The sequence below is a fragment of the Megalobrama amblycephala genome, linkage group LG4, assembly GCF_018812025.1.
Source record: "Megalobrama amblycephala isolate DHTTF-2021 linkage group LG4, ASM1881202v1, whole genome shotgun sequence".
Lineage (NCBI taxonomy): Eukaryota > Metazoa > Chordata > Actinopteri > Cypriniformes > Xenocyprididae > Megalobrama > Megalobrama amblycephala.
Genome location: NC_063047.1, coordinates 9,693,743 through 9,719,456, shown reverse-complemented (window position 1 = coordinate 9,719,456; position 25,714 = coordinate 9,693,743). Strand labels below are relative to the sequence as shown.

The 25,714-nt window shown below is 37.8% G+C and overlaps 1 protein-coding gene across 2 annotated transcripts in view; it reads right to left on the bottom strand.

Annotated features, from left to right (window-relative positions):
- Positions 1-25,714, bottom strand: part of arhgap20b (Rho GTPase activating protein 20b) — a 79,904-nt gene that overhangs the window by 34,093 nt on the left and 20,097 nt on the right. For both annotated transcript variants that reach the window (XM_048187321.1, XM_048187320.1), the window contains 8 exons: positions 21,316-21,357; positions 21,047-21,137; positions 20,801-20,878; positions 20,393-20,459; positions 16,796-16,963; positions 5,295-5,464; positions 4,259-4,420; positions 3,993-4,102 (listed from right to left, as the gene is read on the bottom strand). In XM_048187321.1, coding sequence (XP_048043278.1) covers positions 3,993-4,102; positions 4,259-4,420; positions 5,295-5,464; positions 16,796-16,963; positions 20,393-20,459; positions 20,801-20,878; positions 21,047-21,137; positions 21,316-21,357 — 888 coding nt within the window. The remainder of the gene's footprint in view (positions 1-3,992; positions 4,103-4,258; positions 4,421-5,294; positions 5,465-16,795; positions 16,964-20,392; positions 20,460-20,800; positions 20,879-21,046; positions 21,138-21,315; positions 21,358-25,714) is intronic.

Genomic DNA, 25,714 nt, shown 5'->3' with positions numbered 1-25,714 from the left:
GCTATCACTGTTGCTTAGGCTTCTAGTCCTTCTCAGTAAAAATGTTTTTGCAAAGCTTTTGCGATCGTATTTGGCGATGTGCGTTACTTATCTGTTGTCATTGGCAACCGGCTCGATCGCTGCACACGCTGGTCGGGGCGCTTTCATTTGTATAGCAACATACACGCTGGTCGGATCGCCGTGTTTAGCGCTATACATCGCAGATTCAAGCAGCTTTGCAGTAGAGACAGAAAAAACAAAGATTCTTGGTGCAAACGACTTTTCTGTTGTGGCGCAGCACATAGTAAACATCGTTTTTCTTAAAGCTATAGTGCCATTGGAAACGCTCGTTCTTAAAGGTCTAGTTGCTATTTAGAACAAGCTGTTCTTAAGGCTATCTAGCTGCTATGGAAGGCAAATATTAAAAAAAAAAAAATTTTGCTTGTTACTGAAGCTGTAGTGTCATTGCTGCATACTATAAGCACATACTGTGGTAAGTTTATTCAGGTACATGCTATCTTAAGCTGTTGTCTTAGACTTATGCTCTTTATGATATCCGATCATATCGCAACATTCTGTGTTAAGTGAGCAAACTTCTGTGGCTTGAAAACTTATCAGGGTATTGTAACATGCTTTTCTTTAAATACACAGAGGTTTCTAATTCAACCCTAACAATGTCGAAACTTGATGGTCCTATAAGGAGTGTGATATCATGGGAGTCGCCATCTTCTCTTCTGTAGCCAAAGGAATCAGCCCGACTGGAGCAGAAATCGTGCTCATGATGAGGAAGAACTGCATTTCATTTCTTAGCTGCACACTGCATCTAACTCCGAGCTATTGCTGCGGGTGTATGCTTCCCCAACCCGACTACCACTAGTTTAATACTAGTCTGTGATTTACAACATGCTTGTTGTAACAGATTGCTGCAGCTAGGGGTGTAAGCTTCCCCCAATAAGAGAGAGAAAAAAAAAAAAGTAATAGTTTTATATTAGGCCATGGGTGTATGCTTCCCCGACTAGATTGCTGCTAACGGTGTAAGCATATATGATATTTAAAAATCGCTAGCTAAATGCGCTACAACATGCTTGTTGTATCAGATTTGCTGCCGCTATGGGTGTAAGCTTCCCCCATTTATTTAAAAAAAAAAAAAAAAAAAAAAAAGCTAGGCTCATGGCTCATTCAGGTAACTGCATTTTAAGGAAAATGGCATTCAGATTTTCGCACTCAGTTTGTGTTGGGGGATATCAGCATATGGTTTGTTTTGGGGGTTTATTGCTGCTCTCCCTGCTCTTATCCATGCTAGGCTGCATGGATGCACAGGGAGTTCTTGCCCAGAACAGACCCATACCGCCAATACAAACTCTATGCATTATCTATCATATTTGACGATAGTGGTCCTGACAGAAATCTAGCGTTGGCGTCAGTTCTGGCAGGTCACGTCAGTCAAGCTTGCATCAGCTGACTCCCAGGTGACTTGCGTCTACCTATAGGAATACGACGCCTATTACGGCATCTATATATAAGCTCCTCAGTATTATCAGCAGCTATTGCATTTCTCAGGAGCAAATTACCCTCCTCCATCCCCAGCTCCTCCTCTCTTCAGTCAGGATTGGCCTTATTATTTCCCCTGAATCAGACTAATTCTCGAAATATGTGTACGTTAAATCATGACATTTAATTTACCCTAGGGGGTTTATTGCTGCTCTCCCTGCTCTTATCTATGCTAGGCTGCATGGATGCGCAGGGAGTTCTTGCCCAGAACAGAACCATACCGCCAATAAAAACTCTATGCATTATCTATCATATTTGACGATAGTGGTTCTGACAGAAATAGATCTGAAGGACGCATTTATCCATCCTTTCACAGCAAAGTAAGTTCCTGAGGTTCACTTTCGGGAGCAAAGCATACCAATATCAGGTTCTTTTATTTGGCCTAGCTCTCTCCCCTCACACATTCATGAAATGCATGGATGCAGCTCTGGCCCCTCTAAGACTTCAGGGCATCAGAATTCTCAATTACATAGATGACTGATACTAGCTCAGTCTCAGGAGTTGGCAGCATGGCATCGAAATAAATAAAGTGCTTGGGGCTGAGACTCAATGTGAAAAAGGGTATGCTCACTCCGGTCCAGAAATTACCTTTTTGGGAGTAGTATGAGATTCGCTTATGATGCAGGCACAACTGTCTGAAACCCCTGCAGTGGTGGCTCAAGACCAAAGGGTTTTCACTGAGGGCCAATCCCAATTACATGATCAAGGTTATGTGCAGATTCCCTCATTCTGTGATCATGTGGAAGAAGCCTTGGTTCCTGTCCTAAGGCCCAGTGTTAGGAGCGTCCTGTCATCGCAATATCGTGTCAACAGATGTGTTCAATACTGGGTTGGGGCGCGGTCATGAAAGGCCGCTCAGTTCAAGGTCTTTGGAGGGAACATGAATGGCACATAAATTGCTTAGAGATTCCAATTAAGAGGGACCTTCTAACACAGGGCGGGGGCACGTTATATCACCCTTGGTCAGAGAGATGGAAACTTTGGGTCTGGCCCCTGAGGGTGATCAGCTCATGAATGAAGGTCTCTTGGCTGAGGTCATCGAGACCATTCTCAGTTCTAGAGCTCTCTCCTTATGAGGAAACTCTATGCTTTTAAAGTGGAGAGTGTTCACTTTATGGCACAGAAAATGTAAGATAGACCCAGTTTACTGCCCAGTGGCTTCAGTGCTGGAGCTTCTTCAGGACCGATTTCCTGCCAGTCTTACCCATACTTCCTGCATGCCTGGGAGCGGCTTGCTTCAGATCAGAAGCTAACTCTATTGTGATGTCGGCTTCCCTTTGTAGCTTCCGCATTCCGCCGGCGTGTCACGGGACGACGCAACACCAATCAGAACTGGACTAGTTACACATGTGCTTCAGACACGCTCACGCCAAAGGCATTCCCCAAAGCGTCAACAGTAAAGCAGCGTATCATTCCCTTCTCATGGGACCGGGGTTCGTAACCCGAGTCGTTCTACCACATTTACTTGTATCTGCATAGACACTAAAAGGTATTTTTTAACCTATTAATATTTAGTTAATGGAATTAATCAGTTGATTATATTGTATTTATAATCAATGAGATTATGTTTTCAATCGCATTTATTAAACAGTTGGCTCATTCACTTAAAGGGTTAGTTCACCCAAAAATGAAAATTCTGTAATTTATTACTTACCCTCATGCCGTTCCACACCTGTAAGACCTTCGTTAATCTTCGGAACACATGTCAATGATATTAAATGCTCATTTGCTTTTTTGTATGCGTCATCACCAAGTAATGTGTGCCTTCACAGTGTGGATCAGATTTAGATTTTAAGCAATTAACTACTAAAATTCTACTCTATACCTCACATAAAACTATTGTATAATGCCGGTGAGAACTCTGTATGCAACACATAATCATTTGAAGTACCTTGGGACTGTTTTTTACCATTTTTGGAATTTACATTTTTTGGATAACTTCACAAATGTAAAAAATTCACAAAGCCTTGTTTATTACTGGGATTAAGAATGAATCGGTGATTATATTGTACTCATAAACGATTATATTATGTTAACTATATAAATATATTTATGTTATAAAGGATTTAAAAATATTTGATGTTTCTATAGTTGTAAATACTTAATAATGCTTACATTTTAAATGTGGCTAGTATGTCCATATTGTAAGTTTCAGCATCTAAAAGTAAAAATGTACAATAATGTATGTTTTTGTACCTGTAAATGTTATATGAAAATACCTTTTGGATAAAATACAAAACCACACTGGGTATCTATGCTCTATGTTGTAATGTCTTTGCTTTTGTAAAGCGGCTTTGGGTTCTAAAAAAGGTGTTATATAAATAATACACTGTTTTAGTAATAGATCAATAAAAAAAAACTTAATACCAGGTGGGAACTCAGTCTTAGTCCATACACTTTCTACATACAAGTGTGTGTATATGTGCAATATGTACATGGGTATGTTTGTGTGATGTTCTCACTTTCTGACTTTGTTAAGTCTATCCTGTTGATCCTCACTTTGTAGCACTTCAATCCAGTCATCATATAAGTCACAGCACAAAACACCACCAGGCAGCTTCCGTAAGAACTCCTACACACACACAAACACACACACTTTAATAAAGAATGAAAACAAAGAAATTTTATTTTATTTAGATTTAGAATGTAGAATAAGGTATGTATTGTGAATGTAGATGAGGTATGATTTGTGTATATCACTGTTGAATTGAAATGACTGTGTTCTCACTGTAATTAGAGACGCAGAGACGAACACTGATTGTTCATGCAGTGAAATACTTTGCCCAGAATTCATTCGCTCCTTCAGGATCCTACAGTTTTTGGCATTTGCTGAACGCCGAAAGATTCCACGGGTCTCTGGACCCTCACAGAACAGCAGATATAGCAGGTCCTATGTGCACACACACACAAACACATAGACAAAACTGTTAATCGACCGTCCTTCGAATGAGACGTTAAACCAAGGTCCTGACTCTCTGTGGTCATTAAAAATCCCATGGCACTTCTCGTAAAGGGCGTAACCCTGGTGTCCTGACCATATTATCTCTCTTGGCCCTTAACAATCATGGCCTCCCACTAATTCACACCCACTGAATTGGCTCTATCACTCTCTCTCCCCTCCACCTATAGCTGGTGTATGGTGAGCGCACTGTGGCTGCCGTCACATCATCCAAGTGGATGCTGCACACTGGTGGTGGGTGAGGAGAGACCCCCTGATATGAATGTAAAGTGCTTTGGATGTACAGTAGTACATAGTAAAGAGATTTTAAATGAAGATAATTGTTTTACCAAGTCAGGATTGAGTTTGAGGATGATTCTCACAAACTTGTATTTTCTGCAAGCTTTTTTCAAGGTAAATTAAAAATAATTTTTCATTTTCATAATTCACAATTTATGTATCTCTTTGAGTCAAATGGGGATAGTCTAAGCTTCAATTATGTGTTTATGTTATGTTTTACTCTCATACTGTCTTACGTATTTTAGCTATTTAATTGATATTGTTCAGCACGATGGTCGCCTACTGTTGTTTTATTGTGATTTATAAATAAATTGAGATTGAGATTAAACTACTGTCTGGTTTCCTTATTGAGATCACAATATATACTGAGTCCAGTCAGAAAAGAAGGCCACTGCTACAACTTTCATTAGAAAATCAAGGATCTAGAGAATTGTAAGGCAAAACACAATAATAATAACAACCAGCATGAATCAATTCAGCATGAACAAATACAGTAAAACAGGTCCAGAGCCAGTGATATCCTTACCATTATTGGCTTGGGCAGGTTTCCATCAGGACAAATGGAAGAAAGAGACTGACCAAATAGCTTGTGAGAGGCAGTTTGTGGGTCAGACTGGCCATCAGATTGGTTAAAGTGTCCCCTTCTCAGAGCCCAATCTATCAGAGACCTCTTTCTTTTGTGTTTCAGCAAAGCACCTGTCAGTCAATGACACACAACAGACCAATCAATAAAAAAGGAAAATTACACCCTCTTTCTACTAAATGTTCCCTCAGAGCATTAATGTTGCTATGTTTCCATCCAAAGTTGTTTAACTTATGTGCAAAATGGGAATATTGCATAAAACATTTGCATTTCCATCCCATGTGTTTAAGGGAAAAAAGTCAGCACTTCCTGGGAAATTGGTGTAAAATTTCTGTAATAAAAATGGAAGTTGCTGCAATGAGGGAAGCCACTGTGACTCTATTTTCCTACATCATAAATGACTTGCGTCTCAGAGCGGGCAGATAAAACACAATGAACGCCGTCATGTTATCTTGCATTCGCATGCCTGGTGTTTGGAAATGCAATCCTATGAGACAATTCTGGGAGGGAATTAAACCAACTCATTCTGAAGACAAACTCTGGCTTAGGCAATTCAGAATGTTCAAACTAAATTTTGAGATACTGTGCAATGAAATTGGTCCACTAGTTATTCCAGTTATCCAGTCATATCCACTGTTGTCACTGTTGTGAGATTTTTTTTGCTGCGCATCAAGGGATTTATTCAATAAATATGCTTCCATCATTGTTTATGTGCTCATGTCTTCTTATTGGATAAAAAATGTATTCACCTCAATTGAGTGCATGCATTATTTATGCACATTTTTAGAATTTACGTGCATCTTGCCATTTCTATCCAGCATTTGTTTATGCAATATCCCAAAATGTGCACAAAAACAGGAGGATAGAAACATAGCTAGTGTCTCATCTCTGAATAAGTGAACATGTCTGATCACATGCTTGGATGTAGTTTCATGAGGGATGAGGAGGGCATGAATGAGCCACTCTCAAAGGAAGATATCGGCTGCAACAACTTTTTAAACATGTATTTCTTCTATCCCCTGCGTGTGCTGCTGATGCAGGAGCCGGCCAATAATGAGTCAGCGTTCTGACGTAGAACTTCGAAGCACTGAACGTAAACAGCATAGGAGAATGACAGGGGAGAGAAGAAATTGTTGAATAAAGACATTATTTTTGTTTGGTTTTTGCGCACATTATTGTCAATTCATAACATTAAGGTTGAACCACTAGTCACCTTGACTATTTTAATGATGTGTTTACCAGTGTTGGGCACGTTACTTTAAAAAAGTAATTAGTTATAGTTACTAGTTACTTCTCACAAATAGTAACGGAGTTAGTAACTGAGTTACATCATTATAAAAGTAACTAATTATCAGGGAAAGTAACTATTGCGTTACTTTAATTTTTTTTTTTTTTAAATATGTCAAATAACTTGAATGCCCCCAATATTAAATATAAGTCTAAGAATAAATTATTCTTGATCCGACTCGTGACTCATGATCCGCTCTTCCTCACGACATGAAATTTCTCTGCACTGTACTATACGTGTTGGTAGTCATTAAAGAAAATGTAGTTTCATATTTATGTTTAAATAGTCATATGTTATGTTTTAAATTCATTTACTTGATTATGAAAAGTGAACACCATGAGTAAGATGCATCATAAGATGCGCAATATATCGGGAGACATGGAGTGGGTCAGACACGATTTTGACCACTTCATTAAGTTTTGTTTTATAGAAAGCCTCTCTTTAAAGTGAATTTCGTTTTGTAAAAATTGTATCTTAATTTTAATCAATGTTTCATCAATCAATTGCCTGGATTTAATAAATAAGAAGGAAATATCTCAGACTCATGGCAGGCGCGGGTGCGATCACTGGCGCATGAACTGGAGCGCGTCTTACAGGCTACAGAACCGAAACTCAGAGGCTGCTTGCCTCGCAGACATGAGAAATATATCTATAGAAAGCTTGAAATATCTAAAAACGAAAAGAAATAGGCTAGGCCTACTCTGATTATGCAGCCTAATCCGAATTAAATGTGCATTCTCTCTCTATGCGTGTCCAGTATATGCGGAGATGATGAGAGTCAGCAATGTCAACTTCATCTTTGCAGCCGACACTGATTCAGAAAACATTACTTTATTAATAAACAATTAAAATGTCTCCTTGCTGTTTTGGTCACATTCATAATTATTACTTTTGCCGGTTCTTTATGGCAAGCTTTATGCATGCGCTTGAGTGTCTATTACATAAACGCTCATATTATGGTTTATTCTCTCCAGTATTTAAGAAATTAAATTAATATAAATGTGATTAGTCAACTGATGGTTTAAATGAATAGCTACTAGTCGACTAAACAACTTATTTCCCATTTTTTCGATCCAGCATGTCACAAAGGGTATTCTGGTTTGAGCTCGCGCTCAGCTCGCATGCTCATAGACACACACACAGAGAGCATCGTTCATTATTATCAGTTTAAAATTATATTTGAGTATGACTAACCGCAGCACACACCAGAGAAAAAAACTTTGCAGGTCCTATGGCTAAGAGAGAGCCTACTCAGATGAAAATCGCTTCAGTGAGCTCAATTATAGTAACGCGGCATTTTTTTTTGCCAGTAACGGTAACGGCGTTGTAACGGGAGAAAAAGTAATTCGTTTGATTACTCGTTACTGAAAAAAGTTACGGCGTTAGTAACGCCGTTTATTTATAACGCCGTTATTCCCATCACTGGTGTTTACTACTTTTCTGGGCCTTGAATGTGGCAATTACGTTGCATTCTATGGGGGATAAAAATAAAAAATAAAAAAAACCTCTGAAAAACTGCTCCGAAGATGAACAAAGGTCTTATGGGTGTGGAACGACATGAGTAATTAATGACACAAATTTCATTTTTGGGTGAACTAACCCTTTAATTGTAAAAATGTAGTATTCTGCACTAGTCACATACTATGCCTTGTTACTCAGAAAACCTAAGTTAAGATTGCTTGAGTAGTTTGGGTACCATTTTGTCAAGCAAAAAAGAATTTTTGAGGTGGGGCAATTCTTAATAGAATTTTCACGCATTTCCTCCACTTCTGTAGTTATCTCTCTCCTTAGTTGCATTCACTCATTTTCCAAAATCATCTTGAATTTTGAATTGTCAATACAACTGAAAATTTTGAAAGAATATCACATAAGTTGACTTCATAAACTGATGCTGATTTTCTAAAATGGTTTAGCCACCATTATGGTGATTAGTGTTCCCATGGGCACTTGGAACTTCATTTATTTTACTATAACTCTCTTCTTGTTGATGCAGTGATGCAACAAGACATCATTATTTGTGTCTTCAAAAAAAGAGAATTATATGTTTCTTTGAAAAAAAAGATGACCTAACTTCTAACTAAATCACTAACTAATTTACATTTCATGAATACACACAGCACAGAATTAAATTTTATTTTTTATATCATACTATTATACTAACACCTTACTATTAAACATCAAATATTTAAGGGGGTTGATCTCCCTCTAGTTATGCCAATATCTTGTAATTGACCTTGCTTGAGTCACACACAAACATTAACATTCAGCATGCAAAACACAACAATGGTAATCATTAAATTATTTTAGATTAATAAGACTCTGACCATTACAATTTTATTTATACAAATTTTATTTACTGACACAAGGCAGCAAATAAAATTGTCAAATTGTCAACAATTCTCAAATTTGTTCATGCCACAATGGAGTCTGGGAGTACACCATTCCTCAGATCAGAGATACTCTTAAAGGTGCCCTAGGTGTCCCCTGAATGTGTCTGTGAAGTTTCAGCTCAAAATACCCCATAGATCTTTTTTCATTAATTTTTTTAGCTGCCTATTTTGGGGCATCATTAACTATGCACTGATTTTTTCAGCACGGCCCCTTTAAGAGATGCGCTCCCTCTGCCCCACAAGCTCTCGACTATATATACATCGCATTAACAAAGTTCACACAGCTAATATAACCCTCAAATGGATCTTTACAAGATGTTCGTCATGCATGCTGTATGCATGCTTCGAATTATGTGAGTAAAGTATTTATTTAGATGGTTACGTTTGATTCTGTGTGAGTTTGAGGCTATGCTCTGTGGCTAAAGCTAACATTACACACTGTTGGAGAGATTTATGAAGAATGAAGTTGTGTTTATGCATTATACAGACTGCACGTGTTTAAAAATGAAAATAGCAACGACTCTTGTCTCCGTGAATACAGTAAGAAACGATGGTAACTTTAACCACATTTAACAGTATATTAGCAACATGCTAATGAAACATTTAGAAAGACAATTTACAAATATCATTAAAAATATCATGATATCATGGATCATGTCAGTTATTATTGCTCCATCTGCCATTTTTCACTGTTGTTCTTGCTTGCTTACCTTTTCTGTGCACAGATCCAGCCATTAATACTGCCTTTCCTTGTCTAATGCGTCGAATGGGCTGGCATTATGCAAATATTGGGGTCATACATATTAATGATCCCGACTGTTACGTAACAGTCAGTGTTATGTCGAGATCCGAGTGTTTTCTGGAAGTCTTTTAAACAAATGAGATTTACATAAGAAGGAGGAAACAATGGGGTTTGAAACTCAATGTATGTCTTTTCCATGTACTGAACTCTTGTTATTTAACTATGCCGAGGTAAATTCAAATTCTGATTCTAGGGCACCTTTAAGTTAACAAAACTTAAATGGCTCGATTAACTGTGGCTTAAAATAAGTAAGGTAGACTTTTAATATTAAAAGACTTTTAATATTAGTAAATAAGACTTAATATAATTAAGTTAAAGGTGCCCTAGAATCAAAAATTGAATTTACCTTGGCATAGTTGAATAACAAGAGTTCAGTACATGGAAATGACATGCAGTGAGTCTCATACATTGTTTCCTCCTTCTTGTGTAAATCTCATTTGTTTAAAAGACCTCTGAAGAACAGGCAAATCTCAACAGTCAGGATCATTAATATGTACGTCCCCAATATTTGCATATGCCAGCCCATGTTCAAGCATTAGACAAGGGCAGCCAGTATTAACGTCTGGATCTGTGCACAGCTGAATCATTAGACGTTATGCAGGTAAGCAAGCAAGGACAATAGAGAAAAATGGCAGATGGAGCAATAATAACTGACATGATCCATGATATCATGATATTTTTAGTGATATTTGTAAATTGTCTTTCTAAATGTTTCAGTAGCATGTTGCTGATGTACTGTTGAATGTGGTTAAAGTTACCATCGCATCTTACTGTATTCACAGAGACAAGAGCCGTCGTTATTTTCATTTTTAAACACTTGCAGTCTGTATAATTCATAAACACAACTTCATTATTTATAAATCTCTCCAACAGTGTGTAATGTTAGATTTAGCCCCGTTAGCCACGGAGCATATCCTTAAACTCATTCAGAATCAAATGTAAACATCCAAATAAATACTATACTCACATGATCTGATGCATGCATGCAGCATGCATGACGAACATTTTGTAAAGATCCATTTTGAGGGTTATATTAGCTGTGTGAACTTTGTTTATTCAATGCATTATAGAGTCGCGAGCTTGGGGCGGTGAACGCGAGGATTTAAAGGGGAATAATAATAATAGAAAATCTATATAAACTATATCTTTTCATAAGTCTAATAAAAAATCAATGAAAAAATTAGTTTGTGACATTTACATAAGGGAAAATTTCATTGCTTTTATGTGCGTAAGCATGTTTAGAAATACTTCAGAGACAAAGCAGAGTATATTAACAAATTACACTTCCCTGACCTCTGCTCCTCATCTAATATTTTTTCAAAGTAATTGGATTTCTAAGATGTGAAAAATCCTGAAGATGTTTTTCTCAGAGCTGATCTGAAATCTTTTTTATAAAACACAGGTAGTAAGACATCAACAACCATCTGGCTCAACAACCTCTTACATCTGTGATCATGGAAACTTTTGAGTGTGTTCTGGAAAAAAAGGATTCTACCATCTCTCTGAAGGACTGTGAAGGTGGACATGTTCGCCTACTGTGAAAACAGGTCTGTTAAAGTTCCAGTAAACCTTGTGCTGTACAACACTGTGCTTGTGTTCTCTTCTATGAATTCAGCTCAGGCTGTACTATAAACAAACTGGGACGTGAACATCCTTTCTGCTTTGTGCCACTGGGATCTGCATTTTATGAGAAACAGGACACAGACTGTCAGAGTAAATATTCAAGCATATCAGAATATGGCCATGAGCACTGGAGTACAATATGAGCTTAAATAGCAGCGCCAGGAGCTGCCATCATTACTTATAGGGTACTGGGAAAAGTCAAACTTTTTCCTAGTGAATATTTCATTTAATACACAAGATGATCTTTTGTGAGTAGGTATGTTGTCACACTAGTGTGGGAACCACTGAGAAGACATTTTTTTAAATATAAAAACACTAGGTCTATCTAAATATTTTTTCACCAGTACACTTTGGTGTTTTTTAATATGTAGCCCAGCCCTGCAAATTAAGGCTTTTTAAAAGATAAAAATCTATATGAGTGCCTGGAATTTTAACTTTTCTGTATGATAGGATCCACCTACAGTTGACTACTGTTCAAAAGATTGAGGTCTGTAAGAATGTTTGATGTTTTTGAAAGAAATTTCTTATGCTCACATTTATTTGATCAAAAATATAATAATATTAGGCAAATGTTGTTACTTAAAATTAGCTTAAAATAACTATTTTCTACTCTTTTCTATTTTAATATATTTTAAAATGTTATTTACTGCTGTCATGGCAAAGCTGAATTTTCAGCATCATTACTCCAGTCTTCGGTGTCACATGATCCCTTCAGAAATCATTCTAATATGCCGATTTGGTGCTCAAGAAACATTTCTTTGAAAACAGTCGTGCTGCTTCATGTTTCTGTAGAAACTGATATTTTAAGTATTCTTTGATAAATAGGTTCAAAAGAACAGCACTGCTTTGAAATAGTAATACTGTAAACTGCCTTTTATGCATCCTTGATGTTTAACTGACCCCAAAGTTTTGAACAGAGTGTACATGACCAACACATAATGCGACTCCAAATTTGACTCATAAACTAACAGTTTGTAAGATATAGCCTATGTGACTGCACACTGAATCTGTACCTGCAGACCTCAGCAGACTTGAACCATTTATCAATCACAAAGGCCTACACATCCCCTGACCCTTCTAATTTATTAAACATCTAGGATTCAGCAATAAGCAGCGTTGGGGGTAATGCATTACAAGTAATGCGAGTTACGAATCAGATTACTTTTTTCAAGTAACTAGTAAAGTAATGCATTTCAAATCTGTTACTGGCTTATACACATGCATAACAAAGAAGAGAAGTAACAAGTAAAGTCTTTATTAAATCCACAAAGAATCACATGAAGAAGTAGCAAACACAACCATAAACACTGACAAAGAACTGAACTAAACAAGGAGTATAAACACACAGAGTAAATAAGGGAACTAAACAGGAACAGCTGAACAGAATGATTAACTAATGCGTAACCATAGAAACTAACAAAAACTCAGACAGGCACAAAAGGAACTAGACCAGTGGTTCTCAACCTTTTTTGGGTCAGCGCCCCCTATCCATTATCCAGGTCCCTTGCCATAATACAACCCTCCATGTTGAGAGAAATTAGGAGCAAGGTGCAGAGGCATTGTGTGCTGCATCATCGAAGGATCATTTCACTTTTGGTGTGAAAAGTGAAATTATTATTTGAAATTATTATACTTTCCATAAAAAGTAATGCAATAAGTTACTTTTTAGGGAGTAACGCAATATTGTAATGCATTAGTATCTTTCCTCAACACTGCCAATGAGAATGTAGTACTCACAACTTTATTTAACACATTTTAAATGCATGTTTAATTCCATTCCACAGCATTACACAAATTCTCTTTCAATGGAGAAAATGCAGTAAAAATCGGTTTTACAATTTAAATTTGAAAAATTGTTTAACTAATGACCTCTGGTCAGCCACACACTGTGGAGAACATCATAGAAGCCACTACTCTTACTATGCTGAAACATGAACTAGTCCTCAACACCTCCAAGACACATATCAGTGAAAAATAGCATGAAACAGTTGATTTGTGAGGAGAGCAATCAAGCTTATTTTTTAAAATCAAAATAAAACTGAACACCTTAAAATTGAAATAAATCAAGGTCAACACAAAAGCCTCTTAAACGTCTACAAACACTCAAGTCTCACTTAATCTCAAGTGCTCAAAAAGAGCATAAATAAACCAATATCATTCAAAAGGTTCTCTTCAAAATAATGGATAAATAAAACAGAGTTAAGTAAAATGAAATAGTCAAAGCCCACTTGCACTGGACGTGCTGTTTCAGCCTCATCACTGGCTGCAGCAACTACCTGTTAATGCACTCACATTCACGTAAAGTAGCCATGTTGACAAGATTAGGTCAGTAAAGGCAAAACAAACAAGATATAACACATTCAATGCCCTGTCGATGGCAATATCACATCTTTTTAGTACAAACCCGATTCCAAAAAAGTTGGGACACTGTACAAATTGTGAATAAAAAAGGAATGCAATAATTTACAAATCTCATAAACTTATATTTTATTCACAATAGAATATAGATAACATATCAAATGTTGAAAGTGAGACATTTTGAAATGTCATGCCAAATATTGGCTTATTTTGGATTTCATGAGAGCTACACATTCCAAAAAAGTTGGGACAGGTAGCAATAAGAGGCCGGAAAAGTTAAATGTACATATAAGGAACAGCTGGAGGACCAATTTGCAACTTATTAGGTCAATTGGCAACATGATTGGGTATAAAAAGAGCCTCTCAGAGTGGCAGTGTTTCTCAGAAGTCAAGATGGGCAGAGGATCAACAATTCCCCCAATGCTGCGGTGAAAAATAGTGGAGCAATATCAGAAAGGAGTTTCTCAGAGAAAAATTGCAAAGAGTTTGAAGTTATCATCATCTACAGTGCATAATATCATCCAAAGATTCAGAGAATCTGGAACAATCTCTTGTGTGTAAGGGTCAAGGCCGGAAAACCATACTGGATGCCCGTGATCTTCGGGCCCTTAGATGGCACTGCATCACATACAGGAATGCTGCTGTAATGGAAATCACAACATGGGCTCAGGAATACTTCCAGAAAACATTGTCAGTGAACACAATCCACCATGCCATTCGCCGTTGCCGGCTAAAACTCTATAGGTCAAAAAAGAAGCCGTATCTAAACATGATCCAGAAGCACAGGCATTTTCTCTGGGCCAAGCCTCATTTAAAATGGACTGTGGCAAAGTGGAAAACTGTTCTGTGGTCAGACGAATCAAAATGTGAAGTTCTTTTTGGAAAACTGGGATGCCATGTCATCCGGACTAAAGAGGACAAGGACAACCCAAGTTATCAGCGCTCAGTTCAGAAGCCTGCATCTCTGATGGTATGGGGTTGCATAAGTGCGTGTGGCATGGGCAGCTTACACATCTGGAAAGGCACCATCAATGCTGAAAGGTATATCCAAGTTCTAGAACAACATATGCTCCCATCCAGACGTCGTCTCTTTCAGGGAAGACCTTGCATTTTCCAACATGACAATGCCAGACCACATACTGCATCAATTACAACATCATGGCTGCGTAGAAGAAAGATCTGGGTACTGAAATGGCCAGCCTGCAGTCCAGATCTTTCACCCATAGAAAGCATTTGCCGCATCATAAAGAGGAAGATGCGACAAAGAAGACCTAAGACAGTTGAGCAACTAGAAGCCTATATTAAACAAGAATGGGACAACATTCCTATTCCTAAACTTGAGCAACTTGTCTCCTCAGTCCCCAGACGTTTGCAGACTGTTATAAAAAGAAGAGGGGATGCCACACAGTGGTAAACATGGCCTTTTCCCAACTTTTTTGAGATGTGCCCACATGGAAAAAACCTATATAAACATATATGTTTCAATATAGGTTTTGATATAGGTTTTACATATATGTGACATATATAAAATTGGCCGTTTTCCTATATTATATGTACATATATGTACATATATGCACACATATATGTACACATATATATATATATACACATATATGTACATATATGTACACATAATATAGGAAAACGGCCAATTTTATATATGTCACATATATTAAAAACCTATATCAAACCTATATTGAAACATATATGTTTATATAGGTTTTTTCCATGTGGGACCAATTTCACGTGTTCGTGTAGCGGTGTGTTTTCTGCGTTGTGTCGTAATCAAAGACAGACTGCGAAAAATCTTGCCATCAGGTCCTCACTTTATTCTGTATAACACAAATGGCAATATATGAGGACTTGTGCAGCATACAAACAGCATGCGGCAGCAACGCACAACGCTGAGAAAGAGAGATATTAAAAGTAACTTAAGTAAAGAAAAATAATCAACAAAACATCTGAATGTACATCACAGAGGGGTTTTGGATTACAATCATACAAATATATCATGTGAATTCAGCTGTTACATGAAACATGGCCTTAATTGAATCACCGCAAAAACTTTGTGCGACCTACCGCTGTGATGTCTCATGCAGACTGGGAAGCAGCAAAGTGCGTCAACACCCCAAGTCAGCATGGCGGCAGGAAACCCCAAATATGGTCATGGCAAGAGGAATCACAAAATAATTGTCTAAATACATAACTGCTACATTCGCACATACATAAGTTCTTGCATAATTTTTTTCGTTAATTCTTAGTTTTTGCCTTGATAATAGAAAATATGAGCTAGGCATCATGTATGACAGTCAAAAATGAGATATGAGCTACAAAATGACCAGATCCTGCCATTAGCTATATAGAAGACATATCTTGTATGTATAGGGCTTATATGTGGATATGAAGAAGCAATACAGGAGACCTATATTTCCTGTATATGCACATATATGCACCTCAATTTTGCCTATATGTGGCATATATACGCATATATGCAGCATATATGCAGTATATATACGCATATATGCAGCATATATGCGCATATATGCAGCATATATATTATCATATATGTGCATATATGCAGCATATACGTGCATATACACTGCATATAGGTTTCATATATGCGCATATATCCACATATAGGTTCTTTCCATGTGGGTGTTGATGCCATGAAATTTAAAATCAACTTATTTTTCCCATAAAATGATACATTTTCTCAGTTTAAACATTTGATATGTTGTCTATGTTGTATTCTGAATAAAATATTGAAATTTGAAATTTCCACATTTTGTACAGTGTCCCAACTTTTTTGGAATGGGGTTTGTAGAAATAAACTGCTGCAGAAGTTAGGTGCCATGCAAAATGCAGCGAGAAATTGACTCTTCAAAATATATCGGAGTAAAAAGTACATATACTTGTTCAAAAATGTAGTCAAGTACTGAGTAAAAGTTGCTAATATCTTTGATACTCAGTCAAGTGCACTCACCGCTAGGAGTGCGTGTTCTGGTTTTTAGTGTGAAGTGAGGGGTCTTGGAAGAGGCCTCTGCCTGTTGGGAAGAACTAAATGCTTCCTGCAGGGGCTCACTGGGCATGTGCAGATGGTCTTGCTGACTTCTCAGGGAATGATGCAAGATGAAGAATGGTAGCTCATGGCCTAGAAGAGACAAAAAATAAGACAGGTAATGGGTGTTTTATGTGGCAGGAAATTTCATTCTCAAAGAACAATGCAGGGACCAAAAAGCATATTATTGTGTTACTTTATTGCTAACATATTTCATTCTGTATATGTCTGTGTACAAACGAATGAGAGTAAAATACTGTCCTCTTTTGACCTTAAAAATTGTTATTAGCTAGTTTTATGTTTTCTCTGTCACTAGGACAAAATCTGTATATAAATCTGACACTGATGCATCTATGGATTAGTGTGCAACTTTATCCAACTGAAAATCGAGCTAACACCTCGGATTAATATAGACAATAAGGATCAGCTTGTGTGTATTTGTGAATGTTGGTGGCTGGCATTTGAAGAGAATTATCCTTTAATTCTTGCCCTGTTACAATGTATACTAGAGAAAGAAACAGATTCGGATTCAGTTATCTGAAACGAAACTTCTCATATACTGTTTTCTCATATTTGCATATATATGAATGTGTGCGTGCGTGTGTGTGTGTGTGGGGGGGGGGTGTTTATGGAATTACATTTCTGCCACAATTCCGCACGCGCAAGATCATATTTTGAGCACGCAAAAGGGCATTTTGCATGCGCCTGAGTTTTGCGGAGAAATGTTCGTCTCGCAAATAAAAAAAGTGTTTTGAGCGAACGAAAATCAATTTTGCATTTAAAATAAGTTTATTTGGATGTGCGCAGATGTTCTCTTTCGCGTGTGCAACGTTTCACTTGCTTGCTCTCCTGATACCCACACTGAGCGCTCTCAATCGCAGATGGCTCGCGTGCTCAACACAACAGAGCGTTACAATGTGCCACAATTCCAGCCAATCAGAGATGAGGCTGCTAAATTCTGATTGGCTGCCTTTTTTGACAACCAATCACAAGACTCCCTGCACTCTAAAAACTCCTGGGTTATTTCTTTAACCCATTTTCTGGGTTATTTGTGTTGGGTTAAAATTATGGGTTATTTTTTCAGAGAGTAACCATTTTCTGGGTTATAGGCAGGGACGTGCACAGGAATTTTGAGGGGCAGTTGCTCTGACCTAAAAAAAGGGCACTCCCCGAGTTTGTGCGAGAAACCTAAGCGATTGCTGAACGCAGTTGGACATAGTGGTGTTTTAGAGGTAAAAAATTATATAAATCATTTTCGGTTTCCCGCACAAACCGATCGTTTCGTGTCTTAGGACATCAATGTGTCATCACGAGCCGCAGGGTTTAATTTGGATTTGTCTAAGCATATTTTTTGACTCTTATAAATTGTGTTACCATTCATTCGCATTATAAGACTGACAGACGGCAACGGTTGGAGTTAAAAATCATCATTTGTGTTCTACTGAAGAAACAAAGTCACTTACATCTTGGATGCCCTGGGGGTAAGCAGATAAACATCAAATTTTCATTTTTGGGTGAACTATCCCTTTAACTGCCCTCATATCATCTCTCTATACCTAAATATTTTTCTTTAATATGGCTTAAATGTGTCAGTGCAAGATTTTGTGACAGTCACAACTTCTTCGAAAGTGGGGAATGCATCTCTATAATAACCCTTATAGTTAAAAGATACTTGTGCCTTGTCTTTAAGCTGTTATGCATAATAATGGGCCAGATATTCACCTTTGCATTAATGTCATTATTACACTTGTTAATGAAAGAAAAGATGGACAGTATAGACTACCATTCACACAAAATGGGTAATGCTGCAAAAGAACCACATTAGTTAACTAGCAAATTGGGCCACGTTTTTTTTTTTTTTTTTAAACAAAAAACAGCATTCCCTTAAAAGTGATTATTTGTTAGCTTGATAATCAAAGAGTGTCTAGTGAGTCGTTCACAATTGTCTCGACTTATTAACAATACTCATGTTGTCTTGTTTTCTGTCTTTCAGGTGAAGACATAGATGAGGAGGCATTTCTTCTCTTAGAAGAGGACACTATCAAAAATCTTTTCCCTCAAGTTCAATCCAGTTATTGAATGTTGTCAAATGTTTGAGAGAGAATGAGTTGTTTATTTTTCTATTTTTTTCTAATGTCTAATGTTATTACAGTGTGACCTAAGATAAATAGGTCCAAGTGTGTAGAGTTTAATTTAATTTAATTTAATTTAATTTAAAGGTTATTTTTGACCTTTGACCTTTGGTTAAAAAGGGACCTACTAATTTCTGGGTTATTTCAACCCAGATATTGGGGTTGTTCTTTTGACCCAGAAGTTGGGTTATATTAACTACAATTTTGGGTTATTTTAACCCAAAATTTGGGTCAGGTATTTAACCCAGAAGTTGGGTCAAAAAGAATAACCCATTTTTCTGGGTTGAAATAACCCAGAAATTAGTTGGTCCCTTTTTAACCCAGGATTTGGGTCAAAAATAACCCATTATGGGTTATTTTTGACCCAGGACTTTTTAGTGTGAAGTCTCTTATACTCATCAAGCTGCATTTATTTGATCATAAATAAAGTAAAAAAAAAATTAAAAAAAAAAAATTACAGTTTCTATTTTCATACATTGGAAAATGTCATTTATTTCTGTGATTGCAAAGCTGAATTTTCATCAGCCATTACTCCAATCTTCAGTGTCACATAATCCTTCAAAAATCATTCTAATATGCTAATTTGGTGCCTAAGAAACATTTATTATTATCAATATTGAAAATAGCTGTGCTGCTTAATATTTTTGTGGAAATCTTGATTACATATCAAGACTTTGTGATGAATAGGAAGTTCAAAAGAGCAGCATTTGTATGAAATATAATTTTTATAACATTATTAATGTATTTTACTGTCACTTATGATCAGTGTAGTGCATCCTTGCTAAATAAAACAACAATGAGCAATCTTACATTTAAAGGAACACTCCACTTTTTTTGAAAATATATTTTCAAAAAAAGCGGAGTGTTCCTTTAAATGTCATCTAAAGCCTTCTGGTGAAATTTGTGAATTCAACATGCTCCCATGTGTTTTCTCTGATATTAAAGAGGCATAACATTAAATTTGACTCCAGAGTGTGTTATGCGTGCTGCCTGCATGAGAACAAATTTAATCAATTGGGAACAATGGAACATGTTTTCTAATCTGGAAAAAATGAAAATTAGTTTGACACACCTGATGTATTGTGCTCACATTTAATTAAAAAATACATATTAATTTGTTTTGTGCATATCTGTGTATTTACTTACTGGACAAATCTGTACCCAGAAGTGAGCAAAACCTGACAAAATCTCGTCTCCTTAAACCTCATTTTGTAATTTCATCCTCATTTGTAAAAAATAAATAAATAAAGTTGTTGCTGTTTTATTGTAAAAAAGAAAGTTTTATGTTAGGGTTAGGTATTTATAACTACATAAATACAATAAAAGGCTATGCAATATCCCCATTTAGATAGTTAAGCAAATGTCTGTGTGAGTGTGTGTCTCTCATTACCAATAAGGGGGTATGTTTCCTCTTCTTTTTCATAGTTCACACACAGCTGGTAGTCCGAGACTTCACCCTGCACACAGGAAGTGGTCATTAAGTTTTGAAAAGAGACAGGAAAGAGGAAGTTACTTATCAAACACAGGAAATGCCAGTGGACAAACTTGGCACAATGTAGAGTTACTGGTCATCAGAAAGCAACAGAACGATGTACACAACATTATAGAATCACACTGCTTCAGAGGGGCAGGTAGTCATATCCACCAAAATGCAAGCTCATAATGGGTGCAAAGAAAAAGCATGTGGCTCTCTCATTTGGAACACTCAACTGTGCTTTAAAAAGGGTAAATATCTAATGTGCAAAAACACTGGTGTGTTACACCATACTAACAACAAGAGGCTGTTATGATCACTTACCAGTAATTTGCATTGCTGCATGATATACTGAACCACATTTTCTGCAGTAGTGCTCACGTCCACTGCCACAGCAACGGTCTTAACAGCCAATAGCATGAAAACATACAACAGTACTGACCATCAACTCACAAAACAAGCTTCAGGATACAGGACAAATTGAGTCCACTTGTAAACAGAGATGTGAATTTAGTTCCCTGAGGGCTGGGTGTGATTAGGTCAAAATTAAACCAAAAAGCATTTGTGTACCGCTGAGCTGTTGTCATCAGCATGGCAGATCAGCAGGACGTAGAGAAGAATAGCATTTGGCAAGACTCTCTGCCTGGCTCTGCAGGTGTGCCTAAAGAATAAAACAATATTACAAGCAAACAGCTAGAAATGGGAAAGCAAGAAAAACACAAATACAAAGGCGTGGAACATTCAATAAAATAGACAAAATATCACAGCAAGAATACCTCAGATTTGGAATAAAAACTTGTACTTTGAGCTGTAAGTCTTTGATTTTTGAATTTCCTTACCACTGAAGAGCATGTAACCATCTCTCCTTTGTTTCTGATGAGCTTTGGTTTAGGAGGATGGGCAGAGAGAAAGAGAGAAAATGTTAGATTTAGTTTCAGTTCTCCAACATTTAAATGCTAACTAGATTTTCAGATAGATGTAGATCTAAATAATAATATGAACAATAAATGGCATTTAATTTCTGATATTAGTGAGTGTGGTTTCTATGTGATATAGGTTTCTAGTCTTGAGATTTTTACTATATTTTGTCTAATCTTAGACAATGTAATGTAGGAGTGTGCCTCATAATAGATTGTTTTTGCTTAAGAAAATGAATGCAGACAATAATCATGACAAACATCAACATCACCCCAGCCTATAGATTACATATAGTGAACAGCTAATTTGTAAAACCACACTCTAAAAAAATGCTTAAAAACAACCCAAATTGAGTTAAATGTTTGCCCAAGGTGGTGCGCAGTTTTATTTAACCCAACATTGGTTTAAAAATTACTATATGGCTAGTTTAAAATGAACCCAAAATAGGTTGGAAATTAAAAATCAGATATAATTAATAGAGGCAACAATAATAATCACAAGGTGAATATTTATTATTAAGCAATTTAATAATTTTGTATTGTTTAATTATTATTCATTAAACTTATTAACAAATGTTCATTTATTAAACATATTAATAAATGTTAATTTCCAACATGGGTTCATTTTAAGCAAGCAAAGCAAAACAGTAATTTTTAAACAATAGTTGAGATAAATAAAACTACCCAGCATGTTGGGCAAACATTTAACCTTACCAATTGCTGCGTTTGTCCATTTTAAACCCAACCCAACTGGGTTGTTTTTAACCCAGCAATTTTTAAAGTGTGTGATATAATCATGCAGTACACAACAAAATGCCACAGACCAAACCAAACCAGAAGACACTATTTAAATACTGTACTGTACCATTAGGCAGAAAGCAACACTCCTTTTATAAAGCTCTAAAAGCAGAAGCAAGCATGATCCTATGCTTGTTGTTTGTCAATTTGCCTTTGAAAGCATGCGTATCTGTCATAAAGTGCAGTCTCTGTTCTCTATCACCTCAGCTGGCCTCGCCAGTTCCCTGTAGTCTTGTACTTTTTCTCTGCAAAGTACTTCATAATATCACCTTTCATCACATTTTATCTTTTAGACATGTGTTCTAGTGTGTACTGGCTAATTACAATACATACAATGCTGTAAACAGTGTGATTCACTGGGGGTCCCTAGTTGGGTAAGTACATTTTTAAGTCGTGAATGCGGATTGACAACAGACCCAGAAGAGAAGACAATGCTGAATAAAATCATAGTTTTTGTTATTTTTGGACCAAAATGTATTTTCGATGCTTCAACAAATTCTAACTGACCCACTGATGTCACATGGACTACTTTGATGAAGTTTTTATTACCTTTCTGGGCATGGACAGTATACCGTACATACATTTTCAATGGAGGGACAGAAAGCTCTCGGACTAAATCTAAAATATCTTAAACTGTGTTCCGAAGATGAACGGAGTCATTAATGACATAATTTTCAGTTTTGGGTGAACTAACCCTTTAAGGTCTGGACTCAGAGGTGCCCATTCATGTGTGAAAATGCTTCTTCATGCCGATGTAACAGTTATCTTCAGTTAGTTTTGGTTTCATGGACTTTCAGTTTGTTTTCAATTGTCATGTGTTTAGATTCCCGCCACTCATCTATGTCCTTGATTACCTTATTATTAGTTCATATGTTTCAGCTGTGTTCTATTATCCTTGTTTGTGTTTGCTTCTTAAGTTGCTCCCTGTTGGACCTTCATCGCTGTTTAATGACAGCATTATGAGCAACATGGACTGTGATTTACTCGTTTCTTTGATTTGTGTGGACTTTGCCCTACTCACCTTCATCATGTACAGTCTCATGTCACCTACATCATTACGGAGCTCATTCAGTCCTCAAGTCCCACCTCTGCTAGAAGCTTGCAGCCCTGCGCCATCTCTTGAAATGCCCTTCCAGGATGTCAAGCCACAGGTCAAGCAACCATCAGCAGCGCCTGTGCTAGAGGATCCTGTGGCTCTTCGCTCCATCTTGGCCCGTTGACCTGTCGGCTCCATCCTGATTCCTCCCACCTTTGGCTCCACCAGGGACCCTCGAACTAGTGGCTCTACCAGGTTCCCTAGTCCCACCGGCTCCCCCTTGGTCAGTTGTCGCTCCACCTGCACCACAGACATCTGCTGTGCTCTGACCCTCCTACGGCTGCAGCGGGTTTCTTCCTCCCTTTAGCATTGCTTCTGTCCTCAGTCTCACCATCGCCCCAGTCCTCGGCCCTCCATCTGCACCTTCGGATCCTGGGCACTCATTTCCGTTGGTAGTCCCACAGACATCGGCAGCCCATCCCACCTTCGTCTCCACTGTGGACTTTCAACTCTGTGGAGCTCTGGGTATGGCCATTGGACTTCCTTCACTTGTACGATCTGGGTCTCATCATCCTGCCTTCACTATCCCTTTGTCTGGTTGTCCTGCCATCACCATCCCTTCACCACATCCTACAACCATCCCTTCGCCTCATCCATGTCCTCCTCCCAAGCCCCCTTCATCCCTCTTTATGCCATCATTTCATTACTGCGCAAAGTCACGCCTTGCCGGAGGGGGGTGTGAACAGTTATCTTCAATTAGTTTTGGTTTCATGGACTTTCAGTTTGTTTTCAATTGTCATGTGTTCAGATTTCCATCACTCATCTATCTCCTTGGTTACCGTCATTATAAGTTCCCTTTCCTGCACTCCTTATTCAGGTCATCGTTACACTCAGTGTGTGTGTTAACTTGCTTCCTGTTTGGATTGTTACCTGCTTGAATTATATGATAAGTAGACTTACTCTTCTATGTCTTAGTCTGCCTGCCTGCATACACTATTACAGCCTATTCACAAGAAAGAATGGTTGACTTTCCTAAACTTTTCTCTTACATATTTTCTGCCTGATATTTTTCCATTATGAACACATGCTGACAGGCGTTATAGTGTTATTGAAAAAAAAAAAAGCTAAATCTGTCACCAACTTCCTTTTATTACTACACCATTTGTTCACTTTGCCATATATAGTATTAAACACACAATACATTAGAGGAACAATGAAGAGGTCATTACCTCACTGCATTCACAGTGTTATTTTTTATCCTGTGGTTTGCAGCATATTATGTGTTCTCCAGTTCATGGGTTCTGACCTACTTTTATCTCCACAAAAATATGTCAAATGAAGGGCTTTACAATCAGGTTAAAAAGGAGTTGAATCAGCATTGTGAAGGACAGAGTGCCAAGTTGAGCTTGGAAAAGAGTGTGTGAGTGCATTTATAACAAAATAATGTAAACTTCGAATGAGATTTTAAGAGCTGCAGGAAAATAATATTTTCTGTCACCTTATCACACAATGTTTCATGATCAAGTCAGTAGCAGCAGTGTGTGTTACAGATCCCTTGTCTTCCTGGACTCCATATCCCATGATCCTCCTGTTTCATCACCTGCACTCACTTCCCTCGTCAGCTCCTCATCATCACTCTTCACCTGCACCTGGACTCTATTGTCAGCACTCCCCATATATTGCACTCACTCCCTTCACTCCTCGTCCGTTCTCTGTTGTGTTAACGTTGTATGTTGGTGTTCCTGCCTTGTTTAAGTAAAGAACTATATGTATTGTGGAAATCCGTATCTGCCTCGTCTCTCTCTACCAACACACGTAACAGAAGAACGGACCAATACCGACCGGATTTTCCACAAGAAGAATGGAGACTTTGACCAGCTCCCTGGCTCCTGCTCCTCCAACACCTCTAACTGCTGGCGATCTACTCATCGGGCTCCTACAGGTGGGTCGTTCGCTGGAGAGGTATGTGGAGGAGTTCGTAGAGCTCGCTTATTTGACAGATTGGTCGGATGCTAAGTTGATCGACCTGTTTTTGGATGGACTGGATGAGAACACTATTCGCTTTATTGAACCTAACGATTATGTTTCCTTAACTGATGCTATAAATTTAGTTTTGTATTTAAATTGCTCCGAATTCTTAGTCCAAGAGGTTCCGAATGTTGAGTGTTCCTCTCGTCCAGTCCTTCCAAAAACACGGTCAGCCCGGCCAGTCTACCAAGCTCCGTCTCCCTCCGCATACCCCTCCAGCGAACTCCCTGCCTGCCCCACACGGAACCCACACTCCTCAACTGGGTCCCGAAAGCGGAGGAGAAGGAAGCAAGCAGCTCCAGTATCTCCAGAGCCCGCTCCAGTATCTCCAGAGCCCGCTCCAGTATCTCCAGAGCCGGCTCCAGTGTCTCCAGAGCCCGCTCCAGTGTCTCCAGAGCCCGCTCCAGTGTCTCCAGAGCCCGCTCCAGTGTCTCCAGAGCCCGCTCCAGTATCTCCAGA